The sequence below is a fragment of the Artemia sp. Qi Xiang Cuo genome, chromosome 21 (assembly GCF_049724085.1).
Source record: "Artemia sp. Qi Xiang Cuo chromosome 21, ASM4972408v1, whole genome shotgun sequence".
Classification (NCBI taxonomy): domain Eukaryota; kingdom Metazoa; phylum Arthropoda; class Branchiopoda; order Anostraca; family Artemiidae; genus Artemia; species Artemia sp. Qi Xiang Cuo.
Window position 1 is genome coordinate 21241221 of NC_142814.1, and position 25311 is coordinate 21266531.

The window sequence follows — 25311 nt, forward strand, 5'->3', positions numbered from 1 at the left end:
TCTTAACTAAAACTAAACTAAACTAGAACTGTATCAAAAAATCTAAGCTATTACTCTAAGCTAAAATTCTAAACTATTTACTAAAATTAAACTAAACTATAACTCTATCAAAAACTCTAAGATATGACTATAGTTTAAAATATTTAAGTCTTATATCAAAGTAAACTAAACTATAACTCTATAACAAACTCTAAGATAAGACTCTAAGATAAAAAGCTATAAAATCTTAAGTAAAATTAAAATAAACTAGAACTCTAACAAAAAATCTAATATATTAACTAAAACTAAACTAAACTAGAAATTCAAAAAAAACTTTAAGATAAGAATCTAAGATAAAACTCTAAACTATTTACTAAAAATAAAATAAACTAGAACTTCAACAAAAACTCTAAGCTAAGACTGTAAGATAAAAACTCTAAACTCTAAACTAAAACTAAACTAAAATATAACTATAACTGAAACTAAAAGTTAAGACATAAAACTATTAACTAAAATTAAACTAAACTATAAAACTAGAAAAAAAATTTTAGATAATACTCTAAGATAAAACTATAAACTCTTTACTAAAACTAAACTAGAACTTCAACAAAAACTCTTAGCTATGACTCTAAGATAAAAACTCTAAACTCTAAACTATAATTAAACTAAAATGTAACTATAACTTAAAATCAAATGTATTACATAAAAATCTTAAATAAAATTAAACTAAAACTCTAAATGAAAATAAAAGTTAAAAAAATCAAACTATTAACTAAAATTAGACTAAACTAGAAATCTAACAAAAAAAGATCTAAGCTAGGACTAAGCTAAAACTCTAAACTCTAAAATAAAATTAAACTAAACTAGAACTCTAACAAAACTCTAAGCTAAGACTCTAAGCTAAAACTCTAAACTATTTACTAAAACTAAACTAAACTAGAACTTCAACAAAAACTCTAAGCTAAGAATCTAAGCTAAAACTCTAAGCTATTAAATAAAAATAAAATAAACCATAACTATAACTGAAACTCAAAGGTAATACATCAAACTATTAAATAATCTATAACTTCAAAAAAAAAATCTAACCTAAGACTCTAAGCTAAAACTATAAAATAAAACTAAACTAAACTAGAACTTCAAAAAAAACTCTAAGCTATGACTCTAATCTAAAAACTCTAAAATCTTAACTAAAACTAAACTAAACTAGAACTATAACTTAAACTAATATTTAAAAAATCAAAATATTAAATAAAATTAAAATAGAATAGAACTCTAACAAAAAAAAACTCTAAGCTAAGACTATAAGCTAAGAACTCTAAGCTCTTAAATAATACTGAAATAAACTTAAACTCTAACTTAAACTATAAGCTAAGAATCTAAGCTAAAACACCAAACACATAAATACACCAAACTAAAACTCAAACTTAAACTCAAATTTAAAACAACAAACGCTTAACTAAAATTAAAATAAACTAGAACTTCAACAAGAACTGTAAGCTAATAATCTAAGCTAAAACATTCTATACTTTTAAATAAAACTAAAGCAAGGGCGGGGTGGTCGTTGGGGCGCCGGGGTAGAGCCTGGGGGGGTGGGGGGCCCCGGTCGGGCGTTTGGTTCCTGGGGGATGCGGGTGGCCCGGGGGTGGCGTGGGTCAGGCCTGGTGGGGTCGGGGTGGGCCGGGGAGAGCCTGGGGACCGTTGGATACCAATGGAGGGCCGTTCATAGCCTGGGGAGGGCCTTCGGGTGGCCCGGGGATTGCCTTTGGGGGTCTGGGTGGGCCTTTGGGGGCTCCGGAGGCCCTTTGAGACCTTGAGGGGCCTTTGGGGGGCCGGGGGAGGGCCTTTGGGGCACAGGGAGGGCCTTTGGGGCACAGGGAGGGCCTTTGGGGCACCGGGAGGGCAGTTGCGGGCGTGGGGGACATTTGGGGACGGGTGGAGGGCCTTTGGGAGCCCGTTGGTCCTTCGGGAGCTCGATGGGCGTTTGGGGGGCCGGGGGATGGCCTTTGGGGGTGTGGGTGGGCCTTTGGGGGCTCCGGTGGCCCTTTGAGAGCTTGGGGGGCCTTTGAGGACCGGGGGGGGGGCTTCCTTCGGGGCACAGGGAGGGCAGTTGTGGGCCTGGGGGAAATTTGGGGCCCGGTGTCGGGCCTTTGGGATCCCGTTGGTCCTTCGGGAGCTCGATGGGCCTTTGAGTGGCCGGGGGTTGGCCTTTGGGGGTCGGTGGGGGCCTTTGGGGGCTCGGGGGACCCGTGGCTAGCGGGGGGGCACTTGGAGCCCGAGTGGCGTCCGTCTGATGGGGAGGGGGGAAGAAGCCGAAGGGGGGGTTGGGGAAGAGAACTCGTCACCCGTTGGGCTGGGTTAGAGGACCTCAAAACACTGTTAAAATACACCTTGTGTATTAGAACGACCACACTCAAAACCTCCTCCAAAATCTCTTCAAAAATCACCATTTAAAATGTCTCTAGCTGTTTCGCCGTAATAGTTCCATAAAATAGCTAAAACGGTTTCGCCAAAATTATCCCTAAACGGAATTTTGGCATGTTCCTTTTGTTTGGCATCTCTGCGCCAATGCATTTCAAATTATTTGGAAACCTTTTCGCGCGCTAAGATCAATACGTCTGCTCGGAAACGATTCTCTTGTTAGAAACAACAAATTAATTTCCCTTTCGTGAATCAATTCTCTTTAGAACAACAAATTAATTCCCCTTTCCTAGTCGATTACGTCATTCTATGCCCATGTATGGACTCCCGTCATGACCTTCTGATAGGGTTCTACTGATTATGTAATCAATTTCTCAGAAATCCTTTTTCCTAGTCGATTACGTCATTCTAAGCCCATGTATGGACTCCCGTCATGACCTTCTGATAGGGTTCTACTGATTATGTAATCAATTTCTCAGAAATCCATTTTCCTAGTCAATTACGTCATTCTAAGCCCATGTATGGACTCCCGTCATGACCTTCTGATAGGGTTCTACTGATTATGTAATCAATTTCTCAGAAATCCATTTTCCTTAGAAACAACAAATTAATTCCCCTTTCTTGAATCAATAATTCCCCTTAGAAACAACAAATTAATTCCCCTTTCTTGACAGATCAATCAATCTTGACATCACCTGTCAGACACTATTAAACTTTGCCTGGAAACAATTTGATTAATGACTGACAGCACAGGTGTTCCAAATTCCCAATCGATTACGCAATCAATTTCTCAGAAATCCATTCTCCCTAATGACTCTATGCCCATATATGGACCATAAACCACGTGGTCCTGTTTGTGCTGGTACCCCCTCCTCTACTGATGCTTGAATTATGCAGGCTTATCTTATTTTTGGCAAGATTTTTTAGTTGCAGAAACTAAATTTCAGCTGGGGGGGGCAAACTGGGGTCTGTAGGGGGGCAATTGCTCCCCTGTCCCATAGCAAACTACACCCCTGTCCAAATATGTGGAATTCGTAAGTTTAAAGTTACCCGTCGAAAGTTTTTAGCCTAAGAAATGTCCACAATATTAATTAAAGGTAGAACCATGCAGGGTGGTCATTGATGCGTGATAAATATTTTGTTTTGTTTTTCCTTGTTTGCTTTTTTTTACAAAAGAACGAATTTTTACAATAGAGCAATTATAAAGAGCGAATTTTATAAAAAGTAATTCGGTCGTTCGATAAAGTTGAATCTCGGCTATGGAATAATAGTAAAACTGTCGTCTTATGTCGAGTAACTAAAACAATAGGACTACAGGAAAATCCCACAATCAATAATTTGCAGAGGAAACATACATATTATACATACATATTATGTATTACATACTTAATATGTATTAACATACATATTAAGCAGTAATGCAAAGGAGCCCAAAACATGTTACATACAGGGTGTCAATTCACAAATGGTGGTAGAGAACAGAACTAGGAGGGGGGGTGTGTGTGCAATTTTTCGTTTTGGAAAAACATTCAAAACACAAAATACCCAAAAGAGGTATTTTCAAAACCCAGGGGCGCAATTTCTCCCCTAGCCCTAAATTGACAAGCCTCTTTACATGAATGGACCATATTTACACCAAACTTACATGGCTAGTCAAACCATGTGTACACAACATTCGCAACACGGGAGTGTAAATATTCACACATGGTAAATTTCTTGTGACCGACATGCAAGAGTCAGACAGGTTAAGGCTTTCCCAAATTTCCATTAAGATAGCATTTCAATGAGATTAACATATCAAGCCATATATCACTTTTCTTTTGCCAGAATTTTCGTGAGATACGAATCATATTTATAACTAATATTTCCTTGTAGACATAGCATATAACCTTCCCAGACCTTTGCAATTTATATGAGAAAGTAATCAAATAAAGAACTGATTTGGATAATGAAAGATAAGAACACCAATGAAGTCATAGAAGCACGCATCCAAAAGATGGCGTAGGAGAAGTTAACAGGGTTTATAATGTACCCTAGCCCGCCACTGCGTGCATTTCTGGACATAACAGATAATCGACGCGTTAAAATTTAGTAGCTTTGCACATTTTTTCATGAAGTTGTAAAATGTTCCATACAGACAAAAATAATTAGCCCTTCGGAAGTTGTGAAATAATTTTCTTTAATGTGTAGTCACTTCAATCAACGCTAGGGATGCCAGCTACAAAAAAGCCTAATACTTATGGAAGACACGCCTCTATTCTGCACAAATATAAAACCTCACAAAACCTAAATCAGTGGCATCAATTGGGGGGAGGGTGTCTCCTAGATTTTGAAAAATATCTTTTTTGGTTTATTTTCAATGAAAAATTATGTTTTTGGTATTTTTATTATAAGAAATGACCCCCCCCCCACCCTAATGTTTGTGATTTGACGCCACTAACCTAGATTACATAAATAAAGTCTTTAAACACAAGACCTACATTTGACCTTTTCCAATCTAGCCCGTTATTTACCTTGGTATCTGTCAAAATCTCTTTATGACCATGCAAAAAAATAGTATTAAATATCAAAATTAAATTACCTTGCTCTCCCTCTTTGAACTTGAATGAGTCGTACTGCAAATAAAAACTGGACTGTACACACCAGCAAACAACATAAATTTAAAGATAAAGTCAGCGCAGCCAGCGCTAAGGTTACTTCAAAAACTGTTATATATTCCTCAGCAGAAATAATCCGCACTTGGTCTGTTGACAACATACTCCTTACATCAGCAGGGTGAAGAGGCGATATCTTTAATAGAAACACTAAAGCTAATATTGCTAACAATAAAGACAACAGACTCAATAATCCCAGAGACGATAACATCTCCTTTATTCCAGCCTCTTTAGAAATCATCACAAACTTAGAAAGATTCCCAGAAACGGGGAAATTTGCTTTACTGAGATTTACACCTCCGTTGGCTAGTTTGCTCTTATTGGCTGTTCCATCATGGATACTATGCTGCGATTGGTCCAAATTCGTGGTCTTAGTCTGCGCAGTCGTTCCCGGACTAATACTGCTAGAGTTCCCACCGATACTGTGTTTAGACAAACTTAAATGATTTACACCATAATTACTTCCATTTAATTGACTAGAATTCAAATTCAATCCACCGTTTAAATTGGAATAATTTAAATTCCGTGTAGGGCTGGTGCTAGCACTTCGGGCACCGTAAGACTTATGGTACCTTTGGCTACCCATCTTAGGAGTTGGGTATCCATAACCCCCAGAGGGAGTTCGTAAATGCTCACTAGACCGCATGTGTTTTAGCATTCCAATACTTCATAGAAAAAAGCTTAATTTTTGGATTCTGCAATCGAATCCATATTTTACAAAGCGAGTTCGGGTATGTTGGCACTAACCGCACATTCCAAGTAACAAGTGGTTTCTTGCGATCACGGACCTGGAAGATAAAGGAGTCAGTTGCAGAGATCAGTTTTCTAAGTTGACTTAGATCACTAGCAATTAGGATTAGAAGGAGGCTAGGTATAAAAGCAATTCCTTGGTATACTTTCTTACGGATACAAAACGACACTTTTTCACAAACACTAATAAAGCCTAAAACAGTAATAGTGCCTAGAAAGTGTTCTAGAGAAAAGAGTAAACTAGGATTAATGTTTGTCTTCTATTTACGGACAACTCGGCCATTTTGACAGAACTTTCAACTTTGAGCAGGCCATACCCCAGGGACTGCCGATTTAAACTACGGTACTTGTTAATTAAACGAAAAAAAACCCAAGAAGTGAATTTAGATTAATCCTAAGGAAATATACCTTCATATAATCTTTAGTTTATATAATAATTTAATTTGGGCTATATATTTGCACATTAGGGGGGGGGGGGGCAAATCATTTGGAAAGAAGCCCTAACCTAACCCCAACCTCCCCCCTAAAGTGCAAATATATATCCCAAATTACACAAGTCCAATGCATTCTATCACCCATCACTTGTCTTTGTGGTTATAAAACCGGTTGTCTGGGTTCTAACCAAAGCGTAATTCTTGAGTGTGTTTCGTTTAACTAACAAGTACCTAAATTACTTTTTGTCCCCCTAATTACAGCATGGTATTTACTACCAAACAAGTACGGAAAATTAAAATTTGTTATGTTTGCTCAATTGTATGGATAATCTCTCTGTCCTACCGCATTTTGTCTTGAAAGTATTTTTAATAAAAAGAATATTACTAGATTGTCAAATAATTTATTACAATGCACGTTATCTAATAATTAGCTTAAATAGGACTCTGGTCAGATGGGGGCGGGTTCATATACTAACATTTCGAACTTAATGGGTAATATCGGAATAGATATCCGAACATTTAAGAAGAAATTAAATGAGTAGGGTCCTTTATGGTATTAAATAAAAGAAAAACAAGTTCTTTTAACTGAAAGTAAGGAGCGACATTAAAACTTAAAACGAACAGAAATTATTCCGTATATGAAAGGGGTTGTCCGCTCCTCAACGCCTCGCTCTTTACGCTAAAGTTTTTTGTTGTTTAAAAAAACAGAGCTGTGAGAAAGTCAAACTTTAGCGTAAAGAGCGAAGCGTTGAGGAGGGGACAGCCCCTTTCATATACGGAATAATTTCTGTTCGTTTTAAGTTTTAACGTCGCTCCTTACTTTCAGTTAAAAAAAAATTTTTTATATTTAATTTTTGAACGTTTTTGAATTAATACAAGTTTTGATTTCGGCTCCCCGTACATGAATAATTAAAGCCAAATTTGCATATTAATTTTACTTTTATTTGGTTAAATGGCTTTCTCGAACGTTGTTTAATTTTATTTACGAACGTTTTTATTAGTAATAAATATACATAATTTACGAATTAACTTACGTAACGAACTTCATATATTCATATATTTTTAATACGTATATTAGGGGATTCGCCCCTTAATCAATACCTCGCTCGTTACGCTAAAGTTCGAATTTTGTTCTAATTCTTTGAAACTGATCCCTTAATAACAAAGGCCGTTAATTAGAATAAATAGCTCTTACGAAAGTACTAGAAAATCTTTGGCTTAAAGAGGGAGGTATTGACTAGGGGGCGAACCCCATCATATACGTAATATTTTCTGTTTGTTTTAAGTTTTGATGTTGCTCCTTACTTTCAGTTGAAGAACTCGTTTTTTTTAATTTAATTTCTGATCTTTTTTTAAATAATGCTGGGAAATACGGCACCACCTTCATAGCAATGTCCCTTCCCGCATGAAAACTTCCTCCATGTAAAGATTCTCCCATATAACCCCCGACCCCCCCCCCCACTACCAGAAGAAATCCCCCCTGAAAACGTCTGTATACTTCCCAATAACCAATACTATATATGTTAACATTGATTGCGTAAAGTTCATAACTTTCAGCCCTCCCCCGGGGACTTTGGGGAATTAAGTCATCCTAAAGGACATAATTATTATATTTTCGACCATGCTGAACAAAATGGATATCTCAAAATTTTGATCGGGTGACTTTGGGAAAAAACGAGCGTGGGAGGGGGCCTACTTGCCCTCATTTTTTTTTCACTTAAAAAGGGCACTAGAACTTTTAATTTCCGTTCCAATGAGCCCTCCCATGATATTCTAGGACCACTGGGTTGATACGATCACCCCTGGGAAAAAAAACAAAAACACAAAACATATAAACACGCATCCGTGATCTTTCTTCTGGCAAAAAATACAAATTCCTCATTTTTGCAGATAGGAGCTTAAAACCTCTACAATAGGGTTCTCTGATACGCTGAATCTGATGGTGTGATTTTCATTAAGGTTCTATAAGCTTTTAGAGAGTCTTTTCCCCTTTTTAGAAAAATCAGCCAAATTTGCTCAGGCGCGTAACTTTTGATGGGTATGACTAAACTTGATGAAACTCATATATTTGAAATCTGCATTAAAATCTGAATCTTTTGATGTATCTACTGGTATCAAAATCCCGTTTTTTAGAGTTTCGTTTAATATTGCGCGTAACACGAACTGTTTGAAAGTTAACACGAACTTCTGGCAAAAAATACAAATTCCTCATTTTTGCAGATAGGAGCTTAAAACCTCTACTATAGGGTTCTCTGATACGCTGAATCTGATGGTTAACGTTTGAACGTTAACACGAACTGTTTGAAAGACGTCTTTTTAGACTTTCCGCATCCCACAGTTCCAGGTCAAGCATGAATTTTCCCTCCTACAGTATACAATGAGTTTGTCGCCCATCGATTGGACAATATTGCGGCGCCTGATGATTAAACAAAATTGAAACAAAATTTCCGGATTCATTCTCAATATTTAGGGTCTCAGGCAATGAAAAACTTCCCAATCCCGACCGCATTATAGACAAATATATACAGGTATTAGTGGGGATAAGGGAAAATTTATTTGGGAATGATGGAGTGCTGCTTCCTGATGCCTTGAAAAGTACGTCGTCATACTTTATTTGTCTAGTGGGAAGATATGTTTATGAGTTTTTTGCAAAAAGAAGAGAGTAGTTTTTATTTTTTTTTTTTTTATTATTATTATTGTTTTGAGTGCTGTAATTTGTTAATCTTGTATGTTATTTGTGTTCATGGCCACATTTTGGCTTGAAATACACGTTATCTTATCTTATAATATAACTAATAACTGTCCGTAATACCTAGCCAATCATGTGAGGTTACAAAACAATAAGGTATATCCACTGTTTCTCCAGAGTATTTTTACAACCGGGGTCGATGTGGTCCAACGCCCCAGCCCTGAATACAACATAGACAATGAAAATTACATAATATAATTGGTATATGACCGTAATCCCTAGCCAATCACGTAAGGTTACATAACGGGCAGGTATAATCATTGTTTCTCCGGAGTACTTTTTTGTTCTAGTTGAAAACTTCCACGATTTTTTAGCGGCAGGTGGGTGAGGGACTTCTGATTTTTTTTTTTTTTTTTTATTTTTTTTTTTTAGGGGAAAAGGGTAAAATATTTTTGTTCGGTCCTCATGGAAGACTATACGCTACTTATTTCTTTTTTCTTCTTACCGTCCGACAAACTCTTTGGTTAGTAACCTCATTAACGAGAAACGGTACTTCCTTGTTAGCTAGAACACACGCGAGAAATTGTATCGCGAGTATGAGACAAGAAACTGGTCAAGCAACTTCTTTATACCAGACAATCAGCTTCGGCTCGATTGGAAAATACATTGTAGCTATATTTAATTTTAATATTTAATTGGTACTTCCTTGTTGCTAGAACACACGCGAGAAATTGTATCGCGAACATGAGACAAGAAACTGGTCAAGCAACTTCTTTATATCAGACAATCAGCTTCGGCTCGATTGGAAAATACATTGTAGCTATATATTATTTAAATATTTAGTTGGTATTTTGGTTAGGTTAGTTTAGGTTACGTATTTAATATAGACTATGCTTTACCCCCCCCCCCCCTAATGTGCAAATATATAGCCCAAATTTGTTTCTGAACTATTATATTTTTATAATACTTAGGTATATTTCATTATGATTAAACTAACTTCAATTCTCGAGTGTGTTCTAGCTAACAAGGAAGTACCCGAGAAAATCTAATTTTTTTTATAGAATTTCACTTAATTTCGCTTTGCGATAAGAGGAATTTATATGTCATTCATTGCGTATGCGAATGATTGCAATAGATTTCCAGTTTGTGCATAGTACATCACAACAGAAGTATGGGAGGTGAAGTATATAAAAAGAGATGAATAATATGGGAAATAAAATGACATGCAAAATGGTTAGGAAAAAGACGGGAACAACGAGTGGTACTGTTCTATTAGGCTAGCTGGAAGACACGCGAGAGGTGAAGTTTGGTTAATGCTAATGAAATAAAACAAAATGGGATGGAAATATAATAGTTTAGAACCAAATTTCGGCAATAAATATGCACATTAGGGGGGAGGGTAAAGCATAGCATATATTAAATACGTAACCTAACCGGTACTTGTGCATCATATCCTACACAGCGTTATAGACTGTACAAGGAAATACTACAGGAAACCAGTCAAACGGGTACTTACAATGGATAAATGGATCGCAAAGCGTGATTTCTTGTTGCGTTTACAATTTAAACAGTTGTTTTTGGGGGTTTAGGGGGAGAAAGGTACCTAGGTTATACTAGGTTACGCATTTATTATATGATATGCTTTACCCCCCATCCCCCTAATGTGCAAATATATAGCCCAAATTTGTTTCTAAACTATTATATTTTCATCCTCTTTTATTTTATATCATTAGCATTAACCAAACTTCACGTCTCGCCTGTCTTCCAGCTAGCCTAATAGAACAGTACCACTCGTTGTTCCCGTCTTTTTCCTAACCATTTTGCCTGTCATTTTATTTCCCATATTATTCATTTCTTTTTATCTACTTCACCTCCCATACTTCTGTTGTGATGTACTATGCACAAACTGGAAATCTATTGCAATCATTAACCAAACTTGACTTCTTTCGTGTGTAGGATGTAATGCGCAAGTACCACCCAACCTAGGTACCTTATTTCCCCCAAAAAACAAAGTTTAAATATTGGGTAGGCTACTCCTTATTAAACGTACTCATTTATATACTGCTAGTTTGGTTAATACTAATGAAATAAAATAAAATAGGATGAATATATAATAGTTTATAAACAATTTGGGCTATATATTTACACATTAGGGGGGGGGGGGGTAAAACATAGCATATATTAAATACGTAACCGAACCTAACCTAGGTACATCCCCCCTAAACCCCAAAAACCAACAGTTTAAATATCGTAACGCAATGAAAACCACGCTATTCATTGCATTACTCTATACGGTCTTGAATTAACCCGTCAAAAACGGGTTTCTCGTAACTGGTTTCCATTGCAGTACATAAAAGAGTACGTTTAATACAGGAGTACCAAATATTGTAAACGGAGAGATAAACCATTGTTTGCAATGCTCAGCATGAATTCTCCTTTGAAATAACCTGTTTGACTAGTTTCTTTTATCATCTTCGCTATAAGAAATGTCGCATGTCTTCCAGCTAATAGAACAGTACCCAACGAGTTTGCAAAAATCTCGGCCCTGTCTCGTGTCTATATTATGCACATAATGTGCATAAATACCCGTTACTACTACAAACATTACTATACAACTACTACAAAAAAATCATTACAGTATCAAGCCGCCTGAGGCTAACATAGCTAAGCACGTACTGGTGCGTTATATGGACACTTCTAAAAGTCAAGTTTGGTTAATGCTAATGAAATAAAATAAAATAGGATGAATATATAATAGTTTAGAAGCAAAGTTTGGTTAAGTATTTGCAGATTTGGGGGGGGGGATGAATCAAAACATATATTAAAAACGTAACCTTACTTAACCTAGGTACCTTTCCCCCCCCCTAAACCCCCCAAAACAATCGTTTAAATATTGTAATTCATTGAGAACCACGGCTTTCAGTCATTTATGTATGACGGTCTCTTGAGAATAGCCTGTTTGACGAGTTTTTCGTGACTGGTTTCCCTGTACAATATATTAAAGTGTCCATACAACGCACCAGTACCGCTAATCATGCTGATCCTCCATCCCAATCTATTCAAGGCTTCATTCTTTCTCTCCTCGTTCCTTATATTTAGGAATATCGATTTCGACATTTGACCCGCTGATTATTGGACACTTTAATATCCATATGTTGATATCTCTCAATACCACGTACCTCTACAATTTAGAGAAGAAGAATTCTTTCATCCTCCCCAAAAAAGAAAAGAAGAAACCTTTATTCGTCTCAGTTCAAATAGCACCCCCATGTTTGAAAAAAAGAAAACATACATCACTGGTGAGATAAATTTAATATCCAAAAGCTTTTAAAGAATTCCAGCACTAAAAAACACAGATGTCAAGAGCAGGTAGCATTGTTCTTAGCAAAGGGAGGGATTGCACACTAAATCCCTTCTTATACACCCGAAGCGAAGGTAATGCTGAAAAGACAGACCGGAGAAGCACAATCGCATACAGCTAGTGGGTCTAACTCTCTTAAAAGAGTGCATAACCCCTCATTCTTAGAAGTTCCGGCAATCAAAGCAGGGAACAATTTGAACGAAAGCCTGTTATGTAGCATTCGCACTTTTTCTTGAAAGATTATTTTCCAAGCTATTTCTACCAAAGGGAAGGAAATCATGAAGAGTTTTTGGATAAACAGTTTTTACAAGGTGTCTGGTGCGAAGTCAGGAATTCTGAAGAGTGAGAATAGCCATTAGCTCTTATGAAAGATATTAAACTTTGGCATATTGGAAGGATAAATTCGAGTTATTAAAAAAAAATACTGGGGGCGAAGCCAAGAGGGGAAGTTGGATTTTATAGATAGAACTTGACTTGTAGGGCAAAAGCAAACAGTTCTGAAAATCATTTAAAGACAGGTGATATCCAGGAAAAGATCTGATTAGCCTCGAAAGCATCGCAAAATATTATCCACTAGATTGCTTCATTCATACCAGAGGATACAGAGATGGAAACAGACTCTTAAGTAATAATTATACTCACTCACGCCGAACATTAAAGTCGTCAAAAAACAGAAAGGAGGGGGGGGATCAAACACAATTGCCAAAGGTGGCAAATATATTTGGAAAAAGTGTTGAATAGAAAATCAAATGGTAATTCTCTTTTGTTATATTGTTGCTTCTCCAGAAAATGAATCTTAAATTATCTTTCCCTGTCAGCATTTCCCGATTGTAAGTCCAGTACAACATTTATGCTAGGAAAATACTACTTTCATCCAGAGCGGCCAGATGGGGCGCATTTGCACCATTTTGGTGCTTTTTTGAGGCGTTTGCGCATTAATTTTTTTTTTAAATCAGCGCATTTTTAGGTGGGGAATCGTTCATTCAGCACATTTTCACTAGAAAAATGGAGCTTTCAAAGCATTTTCACTTTTATGGTGGCACAACGTTGAGCCAAACATCTGGCAACACTCCACATCATCAGTAGTTAACAAGGTAGCGGAATAGTCGAAGAACGCGAAGGAAGTGTGACTACTAGGACGTAGGTTACTTACTCCCACCAGTTAGACTGACAAGAAGTATCAGAACTGATCTCATATGAAGCACAATACAAAAATTTTCTGAGCTCTAAATAATAACAACAGTAATTAAGGTGATTAAGAGGGGGACTACAAAGAGGGGGCGTTTGCCCCGGGCGCAGACCTTATAGAGGCCAAAAATTCCAAATAAATAATCTAACGGTTATAATCATTTTTTTTAAGTTTTATTTTGGTACTTGTGTATTATACGCCAAACACTCAAGTGCTTCATTTAATAAAAATATGTTTCTTTAACGCTCAATCTTAATGAAATACAAAAAATATGATGAAAATATAATGCTTCAGAAACAAATTTGGGCTATATATTTGCAAATTAGGAGAAATTAGGTATAGCGTGAAACATGTGTCAGATACAATTATTCTGCATATTATGACGTAAGAATTGTTTTTTAACTTAATACTTTACTCCCCCCCCCTTAATGAACAAATATATAGCCCAAATTATATATTTCCCATCTATTCTGTCACTTGTTTTTGTCTTATCTCACGCTAAGCTGAAAGAAAATAACGAAGAAACCGATCTGTTCTCGAGCTTTACACAGCGTAAACTTGAGTGTTTGGCGTATAATACAATAGTACCTGTATTTTTTACTAAAATAAAGTAAGGGCGCAGTTGGCAGTAAGTATTAACAAACTGAATTTGAAATTTCCGTTTTTCCATTATCTTCATCACCATTCCTTGAAAACAAAAGTATGTAGACCGAATTTGAGTAATTTCAAATTAATAGCAAAAAGTAAGTAGACCGAATCAAAGAATTAGAACAAACCAATTGGGACGAGATAATTAATGATTTTGTAGAGACTAAAGCAAGAAGTCAGATTTAAATAAACAGAAATTTGTGTGAATAAACGAAAATTATGAAAAAATTTGACCTGAAAAATTTTTGGGGACAGGAGGGGAGCATTAAGCAATATTTTGCCCCAAACGCAAAAGGCCAGAATCCCAACTGGCACAGCACCGAGAAACCGGGGGTTAAATGTTAAAGTGAACAATTACGTATTATCCCAACACTTTAGAAATTTAACACTTGCCGTTGGATTCAAGAACCAAATTCTAACTCGTGCCTCTACCGAGAAACTTTACCAGTTTCTAAAGTGCTCGAAAAATACCTAATTGTCTGCATTGTTAACAGTGGAATAAATCCATCCGACTATATTTTTCTTTACGATTCTCAGCTTTCACAGAAAACTGGGATCGCAATTGTTGTTGGTCTTACTAAATTAGGACCAAAAATCACAAATCAAGTTTAGTCACTTTATTGAGAAACCTATATCAAGTGTTTCTTATTTGTTTTGGACCTAATCAGCTTTAACATTGTAACACTATATACTGAAAAGGCACTGGTGCATTATATGGCCACTTCTAAAAAGTAAAGTTTGGTTAATGCTAATGGAATAAAATAAAATAGGATGAATATATGACAGTTTATAACCAAATTTGGGCTATATATTTGCACATTAGGGTGTGGGGTAGGGGGTAAAGCATAGCATATATTAAATACGTAACCTAACCTAGGTACCCCCCCCTTAACCCCAAAAAACAACAGTTTAAATATCGTAAACGCAATGAATCCATGCTTTGCATTGCATTTCTCTATAGCGGTCTCTTGCAATTAACCCGTCTGGTGGGTTTTTCGTGACTGGTTTCATTGTAAAATATTTAAGTGACCATATAACGCACCAGTACCACTGACAATAACCAACAATTCACAATAATTACACAAATAAACAGGATAAAGACCTACCCAAAAGGTATGGAAACTTACTAGACTGGAAATTGGCGCTAGCGTCGACAAAAAAAATCAACGCCATCCAGCCTTTGGCGTTTCTTTGAATGTTGGTACTTCTATATTAGCCAGTACACAGTCGATAAGTTTGCTGAATGTAAGATCTATGAAAACCGGTATCATAGCCAGAAAGACAAATGACGGGTGACAGAATGCATTGGACTTGTATAATTTGGGAATTTTATATGTGTACAATAGGGGGTGGAGGTAAGGCTATTTTACCCCTCCCCCTGATGTGCAAATATATAGCCCAAATTATATCTTTATATAAATTAAAATAACATATTTTCATTGTGTTTTGGTATATTTCATTATGATTAAACTAACTTCACTTCTTGAGTGTTTACTGATTAATACGGACGTACCTATTTTTTTTCCAAGTTTGTAACGGCTTTTTTTTATCAGAAACTAAGATAAGTTACTTATTACTATACTCATTTTGCCTTATTATTTCACTGGAAAAATGCCAAGAAATGCTAAACGCTAGACATAACTGGCGATTTTTTTTTTGTCGACGCTAGCTTTTCCATTGCTTTAAGTTACCAATACTCTTTGGACATACCAGTGTCAAACAGAAACACAGTTGCTGTTACGTGATTCGAAAACCCATTACAAATACCAAAGCTTGTCATGCTGGTAACTAAGATAAATTTCAGAAATGTCACGATTTATAATATACCCTCAGGTTAAAATTGACTCAAAAGCCCCGACTCAGCAAAAAAAAAAAAAAAATATTACTATAGAGCATTTGCACAAACAAAGGCTGTGTAAACATTCTTGTATAGTTTTAGTCGTCGACGTTCCATACATGTACCTCTATCTCACCCAATGTTAATATTACGCAACATACATGAAAAAAAAATAATAACTCTAATTAACACGGTTTTATAAATAAGTGGAACAATGCCTTTAAATATCTTATCCTTGGCGGTACAACTTGTGCATAAATGATGTGTTTAATTACATGCCCGTCAATTGGAGGGAGGTGCAATCTCCTTCCATGATTGTACACTTTTCTTTTACTAGCTTATATTCTACAGCGTTTCTTCTTGTTTTTGAGCCCTTAGTTTTATGTTAGTCATTTGATTCACAAAGTTTATTTTTCTCCAATTCTGACATGTTTTTTTTTTTGCCTGCTACTCACTCAAACATTTTAACTTGTTTGATTTCTATTCAAAGAATCTACTTCATATTTGATGATGTATTCTTGTCCTTTTTTCTTTTTTTTATTCTTAAGTCATTTATCGTTGCTATACGAGGCAAGGACTTGTACTAACCTTTTTGTCTTATGTTTTGTCATATTATTTTGGTTTCTCTCTTTTTTATTATTTTGGTTTCTCTCTGTTTTTTTTTTTTTTTTGCTATACGAGGCAAGGACTTGTACAAACCTTTTTGTCTTATGTTTTGTCATATTATTTTGGTTTCTCTCTTTATGGTTTTTTAGTCTTTCGCCAAAAAGAATTAAAAAAGGGGCATAATGTAGGCTAATGTAGGTAATAAGCTACAAGTAATACAGCTTACACTGCTGCTAGAATATCTAAATCGTTCTTATGTTTCCGGACCTATACCTCTTCCTATGGTCACTAAAATCTTCTAGGAATTACCATTTCTAGTCGGAATTACCATTTCTAGTCGAAATCAATTACAGCTCTTTGGAGTCAGATTTTTAGTGAATTTTTTTCTGAATGGAGTCGGAAACTGGAAACACATAAGGGCTGGGGTCAAGCCAAATACTCTTAAATACTACTAAAAAGTGGCAATAATAACCGAAATTAATACTATAGGCTAATTATAGTGAATAGAGTTTTTTTTGCACCATAGTACTTAAGTACTACTACAGAAACAATTTATTTAATTATGTGTATCACTGTTGAAAAATACACATAATATTTGCAATTACATTACATACAAAATGCAGAAAGATGCTTAATAGATGGAAAATGCTTAATAGATTGACAGAGATACCTCTTTTGCACTCTACAGCAAATTTGGCAAAGGAGAACATAAAATTTACAAGATAAATATTAGATATTAACAGGATTATTAAAATCATATTTAGAAAAGAATTCGATAAAACTATGTACTTTTTACGAAAAGGGAAGCAAAGGAGCCTTTACGAAAACGGACGTATTACAATGTTTAAAGTTTCAGGAGTTGGAGTCAAAATTGTAGTCGGTATTTTGAAAATGTTTGGAGTCGGTATGACTTATAACCCACTCCAAGGCCCTGCTCATTTGTCATTCTTCTTTTCTCTTCCCCCTTTAACCAGTTACAAGGAGCTATTTCGATACTAATCTATTCCCAAAATGCTGGGGCACCCGGGATTTACACCACAGAGCCTTACTTCCCTTTTATCAATGTTTTGATATAAGAACGAGAAGGCAATACATCTTTTTGCTTAAACAGGCGATGCCAAAATGTCGTTGATCGAAGAAGGATATTATTGTTATCAATCAAAGACAGATTGCAAGATTAAAATAATTCATCGTTGTTTTACTTCAACCTATGCAGAGGCAAGCTAAGAAGCTAAATTAAACCACTGTCCACAGACTTATTTGCTCGACATACATTTATTACGTTACTGACAGCGAACCCCATCGTCTGACAAGCATAATAAAGAAGAAAAAAAATGTTGCATTTTGTGCCGATCAGAGAATTTTTTTTATCCTCCCAGCCCAAAATTCAGAATATGAAGAAAAAAAAAGTAGACTTAGAACTTTGGAAACACTCGAAAAGAGTATACTCTCATTATTTCACATCTTACCGATGAAAAAAAAGTTAATATCATACTCAAGCCGATGACCCTGAGATTAGGAGTCAATGCCCAAATATCGAAGCCAGCCGGGCTTGCTAGTTCACTCGGCACGCTTCTTTAGATTCTCATTGTCGCTTGTCTTCTAACCGCAGACAATTTGTTGTCTTTTCAAACAGAGGTGTTTCCAAGGATATTAAATTATTACAGCTAGTTGATTTCTAACAACAATATCTACTAGGATTCAAACTTTTGGTTTTCCTTTTTAAAGATTATAATTTTCTGCAATCCCTCGTTAAAATATACAAATACTTTTGAAATTACCAGTTTTTTTGCTCTTTGCGCGATTAAATTTCTTTTAATATTGTATTCTATTCAAAGATATTTGATTATTACAGCAAGTCTGATTTCTAACAACAATTTCTACTAAGCTTCAAACTTTTGATTTTATTGTTTAAGGTTATTGATTTGTTGTAATCCCTTGTTAAAATATATACAAATATTTTTGCAATTACCAGTTTTTTGCTCTTTAAGCAATTTAATGTACTTCTCCATATCTGAAAATCTTTAATATTTCCTTATAAGTGTAACAAGTGTGACAACGTCACTGCAAAACTGATGTATATAAAAATGATGTCACTCACATAAATAGTTTTTTGCCCGAAACCAAGGCTCTTAAAGAGTTTTCTCAAACTCCTGTCCCATCTAAATCGTTTTTTTAGGCCAGAATAAACCAGAATGACAGTTTTCTCAAAAGTAATGATTTCTACTAGGCTTCAAACTTTTTTTTTTTTTAAGGTTTTGGAATTTTTGTAATCCCTTGTCAAAATATATACAAATCTTTTTGCAATTACCAGTTTTTTGTTCTTTAGCCAATTTAATGTCTTTTCATACTGCAGTCTATTCAAAAATATTTGATTATTACAGGGTTTTTTTTCCAACATTAAGGCTCTTAACGAATTGTCTCAAATTTCTGACCTATCTAAATCGTTTTTTAATGCGAGATTAAACCAGCATACCAATTTTCCCGAAAAATATTGAGCCGTTTTCGAGACCATAAATATAAACACAATTATTGCTCACTTATAAAGATATATATATGTGTGTGTGTGTTTTCCCTTATGTTTTAAACATTTACTAATGATGTAAAATAAGATATAATTTTACAAAAGGAATTTCTTCCCTTCAAAGTTTCTCGGTGATATTACAGGAATTCTGAAGTTTTGTAAGAAATTTATGCTGGAATTATGAACTGATAAGTTCAGAAAACTCTGACAGAAGGATATCTGAGTCAAGGGCGTATCCAGGATTTTTCTTGGGGGGAGGGGGGGTTACAAAAAAATAAAATAAAAATTGGGTTTAGGCTATATGCATTTTTATCAATTTTTTATGAGACGAACAAAAATGAGAAGGGTAAGGTAAAATGCGAAATGGTCAGATAAATGACGATCCATCGGGATAAACCCCCTCACAGAGCTAAGCCAATGGTGGATTTAAAGGGACCCCCACACACTATCTATATTATTAGGCGTAGGGGCCCTTGAAAGATTAAATTAAAGATATATTTCAATCAATCAATCTTTTATGTCAGAAAGAGCCTTATAAACACAAGAAATCAACAAAATAAAAAATCAAATGCACACATTTTAATATATTAATGCACACAAGAACTACATTTTAAAGCGGCTTCAGCAGAAATTAGCAACTTGATCTGTTAGTAATAGTAAAAATCCGATACAACTTGCAAAATGTCCTATACACTCAACTGTAGTAAAAATTTACACTGTGCATACAACTACCTGAAAAGTTAGTAACTAGACTTTTGGCAAAAAACTATGTTGTTAACTGCAACATCTGCATTGCCAAATTTCCGAATAAGCATATTTGATCGCTCAGACAGACAGCAAACATGATTTTAATTTGGGCAGTTAATGTCTCATTGGTAGTAATACTCATTGGAACTACAACTGTTTAAAAAGGTTTTTACAAAAACTACTATACGTCCAGAAACACATGTATGGGTTTGGGCAGCCTAGAGCCCCAGACTCTCTTAATTCTTACAATTTTGTTCGATGATTTCTAGACATTTTGCTTACTTTTAGGCATTTTGAAAACCTTGCCCACTCCCCTGCAAAATAAGTTCCACTGCAACTCCCTGTACAAGTGCTCCGTCCTGGGTGTACTGAACAACATTCCATGCCGTCCTTACACAGGGTGGCAAATGAGGTCCACAAGCATCACGGTCATTTTCAAAATGGAACACAGGCATCGCTATTTTGAACCGAAAGTTGTTTTTTAACTAACGAAAATGTGTCCGGAGAGCTACTGTCTAGTCTACCCTTGGCAGATTTTACCGAAAAGCGGTTGTTTACCTTACTATGAAATTACCTGTGAATATTTTAAATGAGCTTACCTCTACACATAAAAATCCGGCTATCAATAGAGGCAGGGTTCTGGTGCTTCAACAAGTGCACTTTTAGGCCTTATTGTCCATGTTTTCAGGCATTTTAAATATATACCGCAAACATTTGGGTAATTGGGTATTGAGGGAGGGGGTACTACCCTATTCCATGCATGACCAGGCATGCTTAGAATTCAAAAGGAAATAATCAAAGAAGAAGTTACTTTCAATTTGAAGAAATCCATCGGGTTCACTAACACTGATCATATTCAAACTGGACTTAAACTTGATTAGATACACGAGTTTCAACTATAAAACCCTTTAGGTCAAAATACAGACGTCTACTTAAACATATAAAAAAATCGCCATCGGACCCTTAAGATATTTGCAACGTAACATGTTGGCAATACTACTTCTCTCGGCGGGTTAAGTGACCTTCTCATGTACGACTGGTTTGGAAGTTGAAATATTAACGATGGTATATACACACAGGCTACTATGCCCTACCGAAAATACCTGTCCAGTTATTTTTTTAGTGACACAAATCAAACTAAATACAATGGCAAACTAAAACGCAATATAAGGGCACACGTAAAGAGGCAACACAAATAGTTCAAAATTGTATTTTCAAGTACAGTTTCATAGTGTATATTTGGCAAAGAACCTACCAAGTTATAGGAGCTTCGTTACTTCATGGTTATTTTATCCAGTTAGTTGAACCAGTTTTTTGTCGAACCAGCATTTTTCCTTACTTATTCTTTCTTTTGACTTTTTCTTTATTTTTACTAATATAATAAACCCGCTCCTCCCCATGCCCTATAACCCACTCATATCCCCCCCAAAAGAAAAAAATAATTCAATATAATTTTTAGTATTTTTTACGTAATTTTAAACATATTGGTCGCTATTTCAAAGACGCTATTTCAATAGTAATATTAGATTCATGTTTAAAGAAGGGGAAGACAATAGACAGTGCCACTTAGTGAATTATTTACTAATTTCTGCTAAATTCGTCCAGATTTTGCTAGAAGTCTGTTCCCGTACCCTGTCTTGGCACTATACAATGTTAAACTTCGTACACGATCTATATGTGAACAGTTGCCTTTTGAGGGGATATTTCACCGAATGAAAATTATCTAATGATAGTCAGGAGAGCATGGCCAGGATTTGTCGGAAGGAGAAGAACGAGGGGCAAAGACACAATAGCTACGGCCACGGATGATAAGTTTTCCTTGGCTCAGGGACTTATGACTGTAAATTTCAAACTTATTGGGGACAACAATATTTTCAGTCTATTTGCGGGCCACTTAGCACTCTTCTCTCTTACCCAAAAATAGTTGGCCCTTAGTCCAGGCAACGATAGTCAAAAGATTCACATCAATTGGAAGACAAATTTTTGGACCTTATTCCGATTATGTATTTGGGGGCACCCTATGCCTCAATTTAAAAATTCTGGCCCTTTTTCTGGTCTCATTTCCAAAAAAAACTTTTTTTTTCATTTTTTTTGTGCCTTTGGGTTCCCCTTTGTTTCAGGGGTCATTCTTATAGAATTGGGACAAAAAGTCAAACTTTAACGTAAAGAGCGAGGTATTCAGGAGGGGCCCCCCTCACATACGGAATAACTTCTGTTCATTAAGTTTTAATGTTGCTCCTTACAGCCAGCTAAAAAAAGCCTTTTTTATATTTAATTTCTGATCTTATTTCAAATAATGGTGGGAAATCCGAGAAGGGTGTAGCGAGGTATTAAAGAGGGGGCAGCTCCCATATGCGGACTAATTTCAGTTCGTTTTAAGATTTAATGTTGCTTTTTACTTTCAGTTACAAAAACTTGTTTTTTATCTAATTTCTGATCGTTTTCAAATCACACCGGAAATCCCCCTCCATTGAACATTTCCCATATAACCCGCTCCCCTCCCCCAATGGAAAGTTCTTATTCCACGGAGGATTTCCCCATGGAGGATTTCTCACACAGAAACCCGGCCTTCCGCGGAAAAATCCCCTAGACAATTCAAACCCCGCTGAAAATTTATCCCAGACAATTCCCCGAAACATCTCCACATTTAAAATTGAGACGCAAAAAAGAAAGTAAGACAGATAAAACGAATTTCGTATAGGAATTGTGGCAAATTCTTCGCGTGTAAAATTTCCCTGGAAACTTCTCCCCGAGGAAAACACCCCCCCCCCCTGAAAAATGTTTGTATAATTCCCAATAACAAGTACTATATGTGAACAATGGTCAAATTTACTAACTTACAGCCCTATCCCCAAGGACCGTAGGGGGTCATGTCGTGTCATCCCAAGAGGTATAGTTATTAGAACTTTCAACTATGCTGAACAAAATGGCTTTCTCGAAACTTTGATGGGATGCCTTTGGGAAAGAAAGGGGCGTGGGAGGGGGGCTAGTTGCCCTCCAATCTTTTTGGTCACTTAAAAGGACACTAGAACTTTCAATTTCCGTTCGAGTGAGCCCTCTTCCGATCTTCTAGGACCATTAATTTGATACGATCATCCCTGGGGGAAAAATAAATAAACATGCATCCATAACCTATCTTATGGCAAAAAAATACAAAATATCACAGTTTTGCAGATGGGAGCTTGAAATCTCTAAAGTAGGATTCTCTGATAAGCTGAACCAGATGGTGCGATTTTCATTAAGATTCCCTGAATTTTTCGGGTGTTCCCCCCTCTTTTCGGAAATCAGGCAAACTTTTTCAGGCTCGTAGCTTTTGATGAGTAACATTAAACTTTAGTAATTTCATATATTTGGAATCAGCAAAAAAGGCAATTCTTTTTATGTATCTATTGCTGTCAGAAGTCCGTTTTTTAGAGTTTTGTTACTATTGGGCCGAGTCGCACCTTACTTACAGTTCGATACCACAAACTGTTTGATTTGGAAAACCTGTTTGTTAAATTTTGTTCGTTTTTAAATCTTATGTGCCAAAAATCCGTAAAAACTCTAAAAAGCACTGGAAGATATGGTGAAATTCATGAAAGTACTGGAATTTCAAGACTCCTCCCCCCATGTACGTGAATGGTTGAAATTTTAGCCAAATTTAGTTGAGATACTCAACTCCATAATTATTTTAGTTGAACTTTTTTCCATAATCGTAGTATTTTACTCAAAAGTATTTTTAATGTAGCATTAAATAAATAACTTTAGAAGGAATTTTTGCATTTTAAAGTTTACCTATCAAAAATGTAAGAACGATTAAAAAATATTAAAACATATTATTTAGGATTATTAGGATGTAGTATTTAGTGCGCACTTTTTTCACAGGAGACCAAGGACAGGGAGGGGTTTAATCAAGAACCAGTTATATGTACAAAGGGAATCAGTGTTTCCACTTCTCCCGATTTTTCGGGAGATCTACCGAATTTGTAATCAATCTCCCGACAAAAAAAGAAGATACCGAATCTCCCGAAAACTTAATTCCCGGAACATTTTACTTTTTGGTCATTCTTTTCTACTTTTTTTTACCTGTCCGTTGCCTGTGGTCTTTTAGGAATTATTCCTTACGTCCCAGGCAATTGAGGCGCTACGACTTGAATTTATTGGCATAGGTATTAACATTGCCCATTATCCATTCCACAGTGGTTGCATTGGTTTTCTGTTTTTGATCATTTAAACACCTTCAAGGTTTGTAATTAACTAATTATTTTCAATTCATAAACTAACCACTGTTGTTGGCTTGCACCAAGAAAATGGGAACTAGCACTATGTGGGTTCAGCTGATTCATTAGGTTCAAAAGGATCAACAATTACTACAAATTTAAAGAAATATGACAAAAATTAGAATTTGTCTGCAGTTGCTCTGTAGAACCGAAGGGGTTTGCTTCAAATGATCCTACACAAGAAACAGATACGACAATTGCTGCATTTTGAAAACAATTTACGATTTTTGCTGGTTGACAATTTAGTCCTAATCATGAAAAAATATGCCACATGAGAACTTTACTGATAAAGTAAGACTGGGTAAGCAGAAAGTGACAAATATAGTCCGCAAAGGCCTGTCGGTATATTACGAAACATACAATTGCGAAGAAAGGATGAAAACGAGTACAGAAAGTCAAAAGGTGCGATTGACAAAGAATGGTGGGAACATTCCGATAGTGCCAATGATGATAAAACAGTGACTCTGACAGCCGTGGATTACTGGAAATCGGCTTTGAGTGCGAGGGACCACCGTGGAAACCAAACTTAGCAAAGTTTGTGGAATGCTTGTTTTCCTTGCCATTTTCGAACGTAGCTTCAGAAAGACTGTTCAGCTTACTCAAGAAGTACATACAGGTAGAGGGAATCATCTGGTAACAGTAGCATTTGCATCCACAATTTAGACAAAACTTGACATTGAAAAAGATAGAGTTGGAGCAAACACACCAACGATTGACCAGCCCCTCAGAAAGAGATTAAAAGGGAGTTATTATCGTATCCTAGCACATATGAATTACCAGCACAGCTATAAAACCCTTACTTTAGACACACATTATGAATTTAATGTGGTATATGTATCTGAAGGTTTTGCTATTTCTTATACTTTTTTTCAGTTATATCAATACTAATGAAGTACGACTTTACGTTTTCTCTTTATGATTTGTGAATACCTCTGGGGATGGTGGTAAAAAAAAATTATCCACTTAAATCAGACTCAATGGTCAAAGGCCTAGTGTCCGTAGTTCGTCAGGATTTTCTGTCCGAGTCCTGAACTTAGTGGGCTGTCGTGTGAGATCTGAAAGGGCCAGAAAAAGTAAGGATCGATGAAGAAAAATGTCTTAATTTAACAGCTTTAGAGTCTGAATGAAATTTAACTTCACTTTCAATAGATTTCAAGCTTCTAGTTGCTTCCTTTTGTCATGTTTGACAACATTGACTGCCAAATTTTCTTTCCGG

The 25311-nt window shown here is 35.9% G+C and overlaps 1 protein-coding gene across 6 annotated transcripts in view; it reads right to left on the bottom strand.

Moving 5' to 3' along the window:
- Positions 1–25311, bottom strand: part of LOC148939336 (uncharacterized) — a 142042-nt gene that overhangs the window by 99317 nt on the left and 17414 nt on the right. For 2 of the 6 annotated variants that reach the window (XM_089106990.1, XM_089106992.1), the window contains exon 2: positions 4979–5839. In XM_089106990.1, the coding sequence (XP_088963116.1) occupies positions 4979–5709 (731 nt within the window). In that variant the 5' untranslated portion in view covers positions 5710–5839. Of the gene's footprint in view, positions 1–4978; positions 5840–12103; positions 12180–20435; positions 20762–25311 lie in introns of those variants that run through there. The other 4 variants (XM_089106994.1, XM_089106989.1, XM_089106993.1 and 1 more) reach the window with 4 other exon arrangements.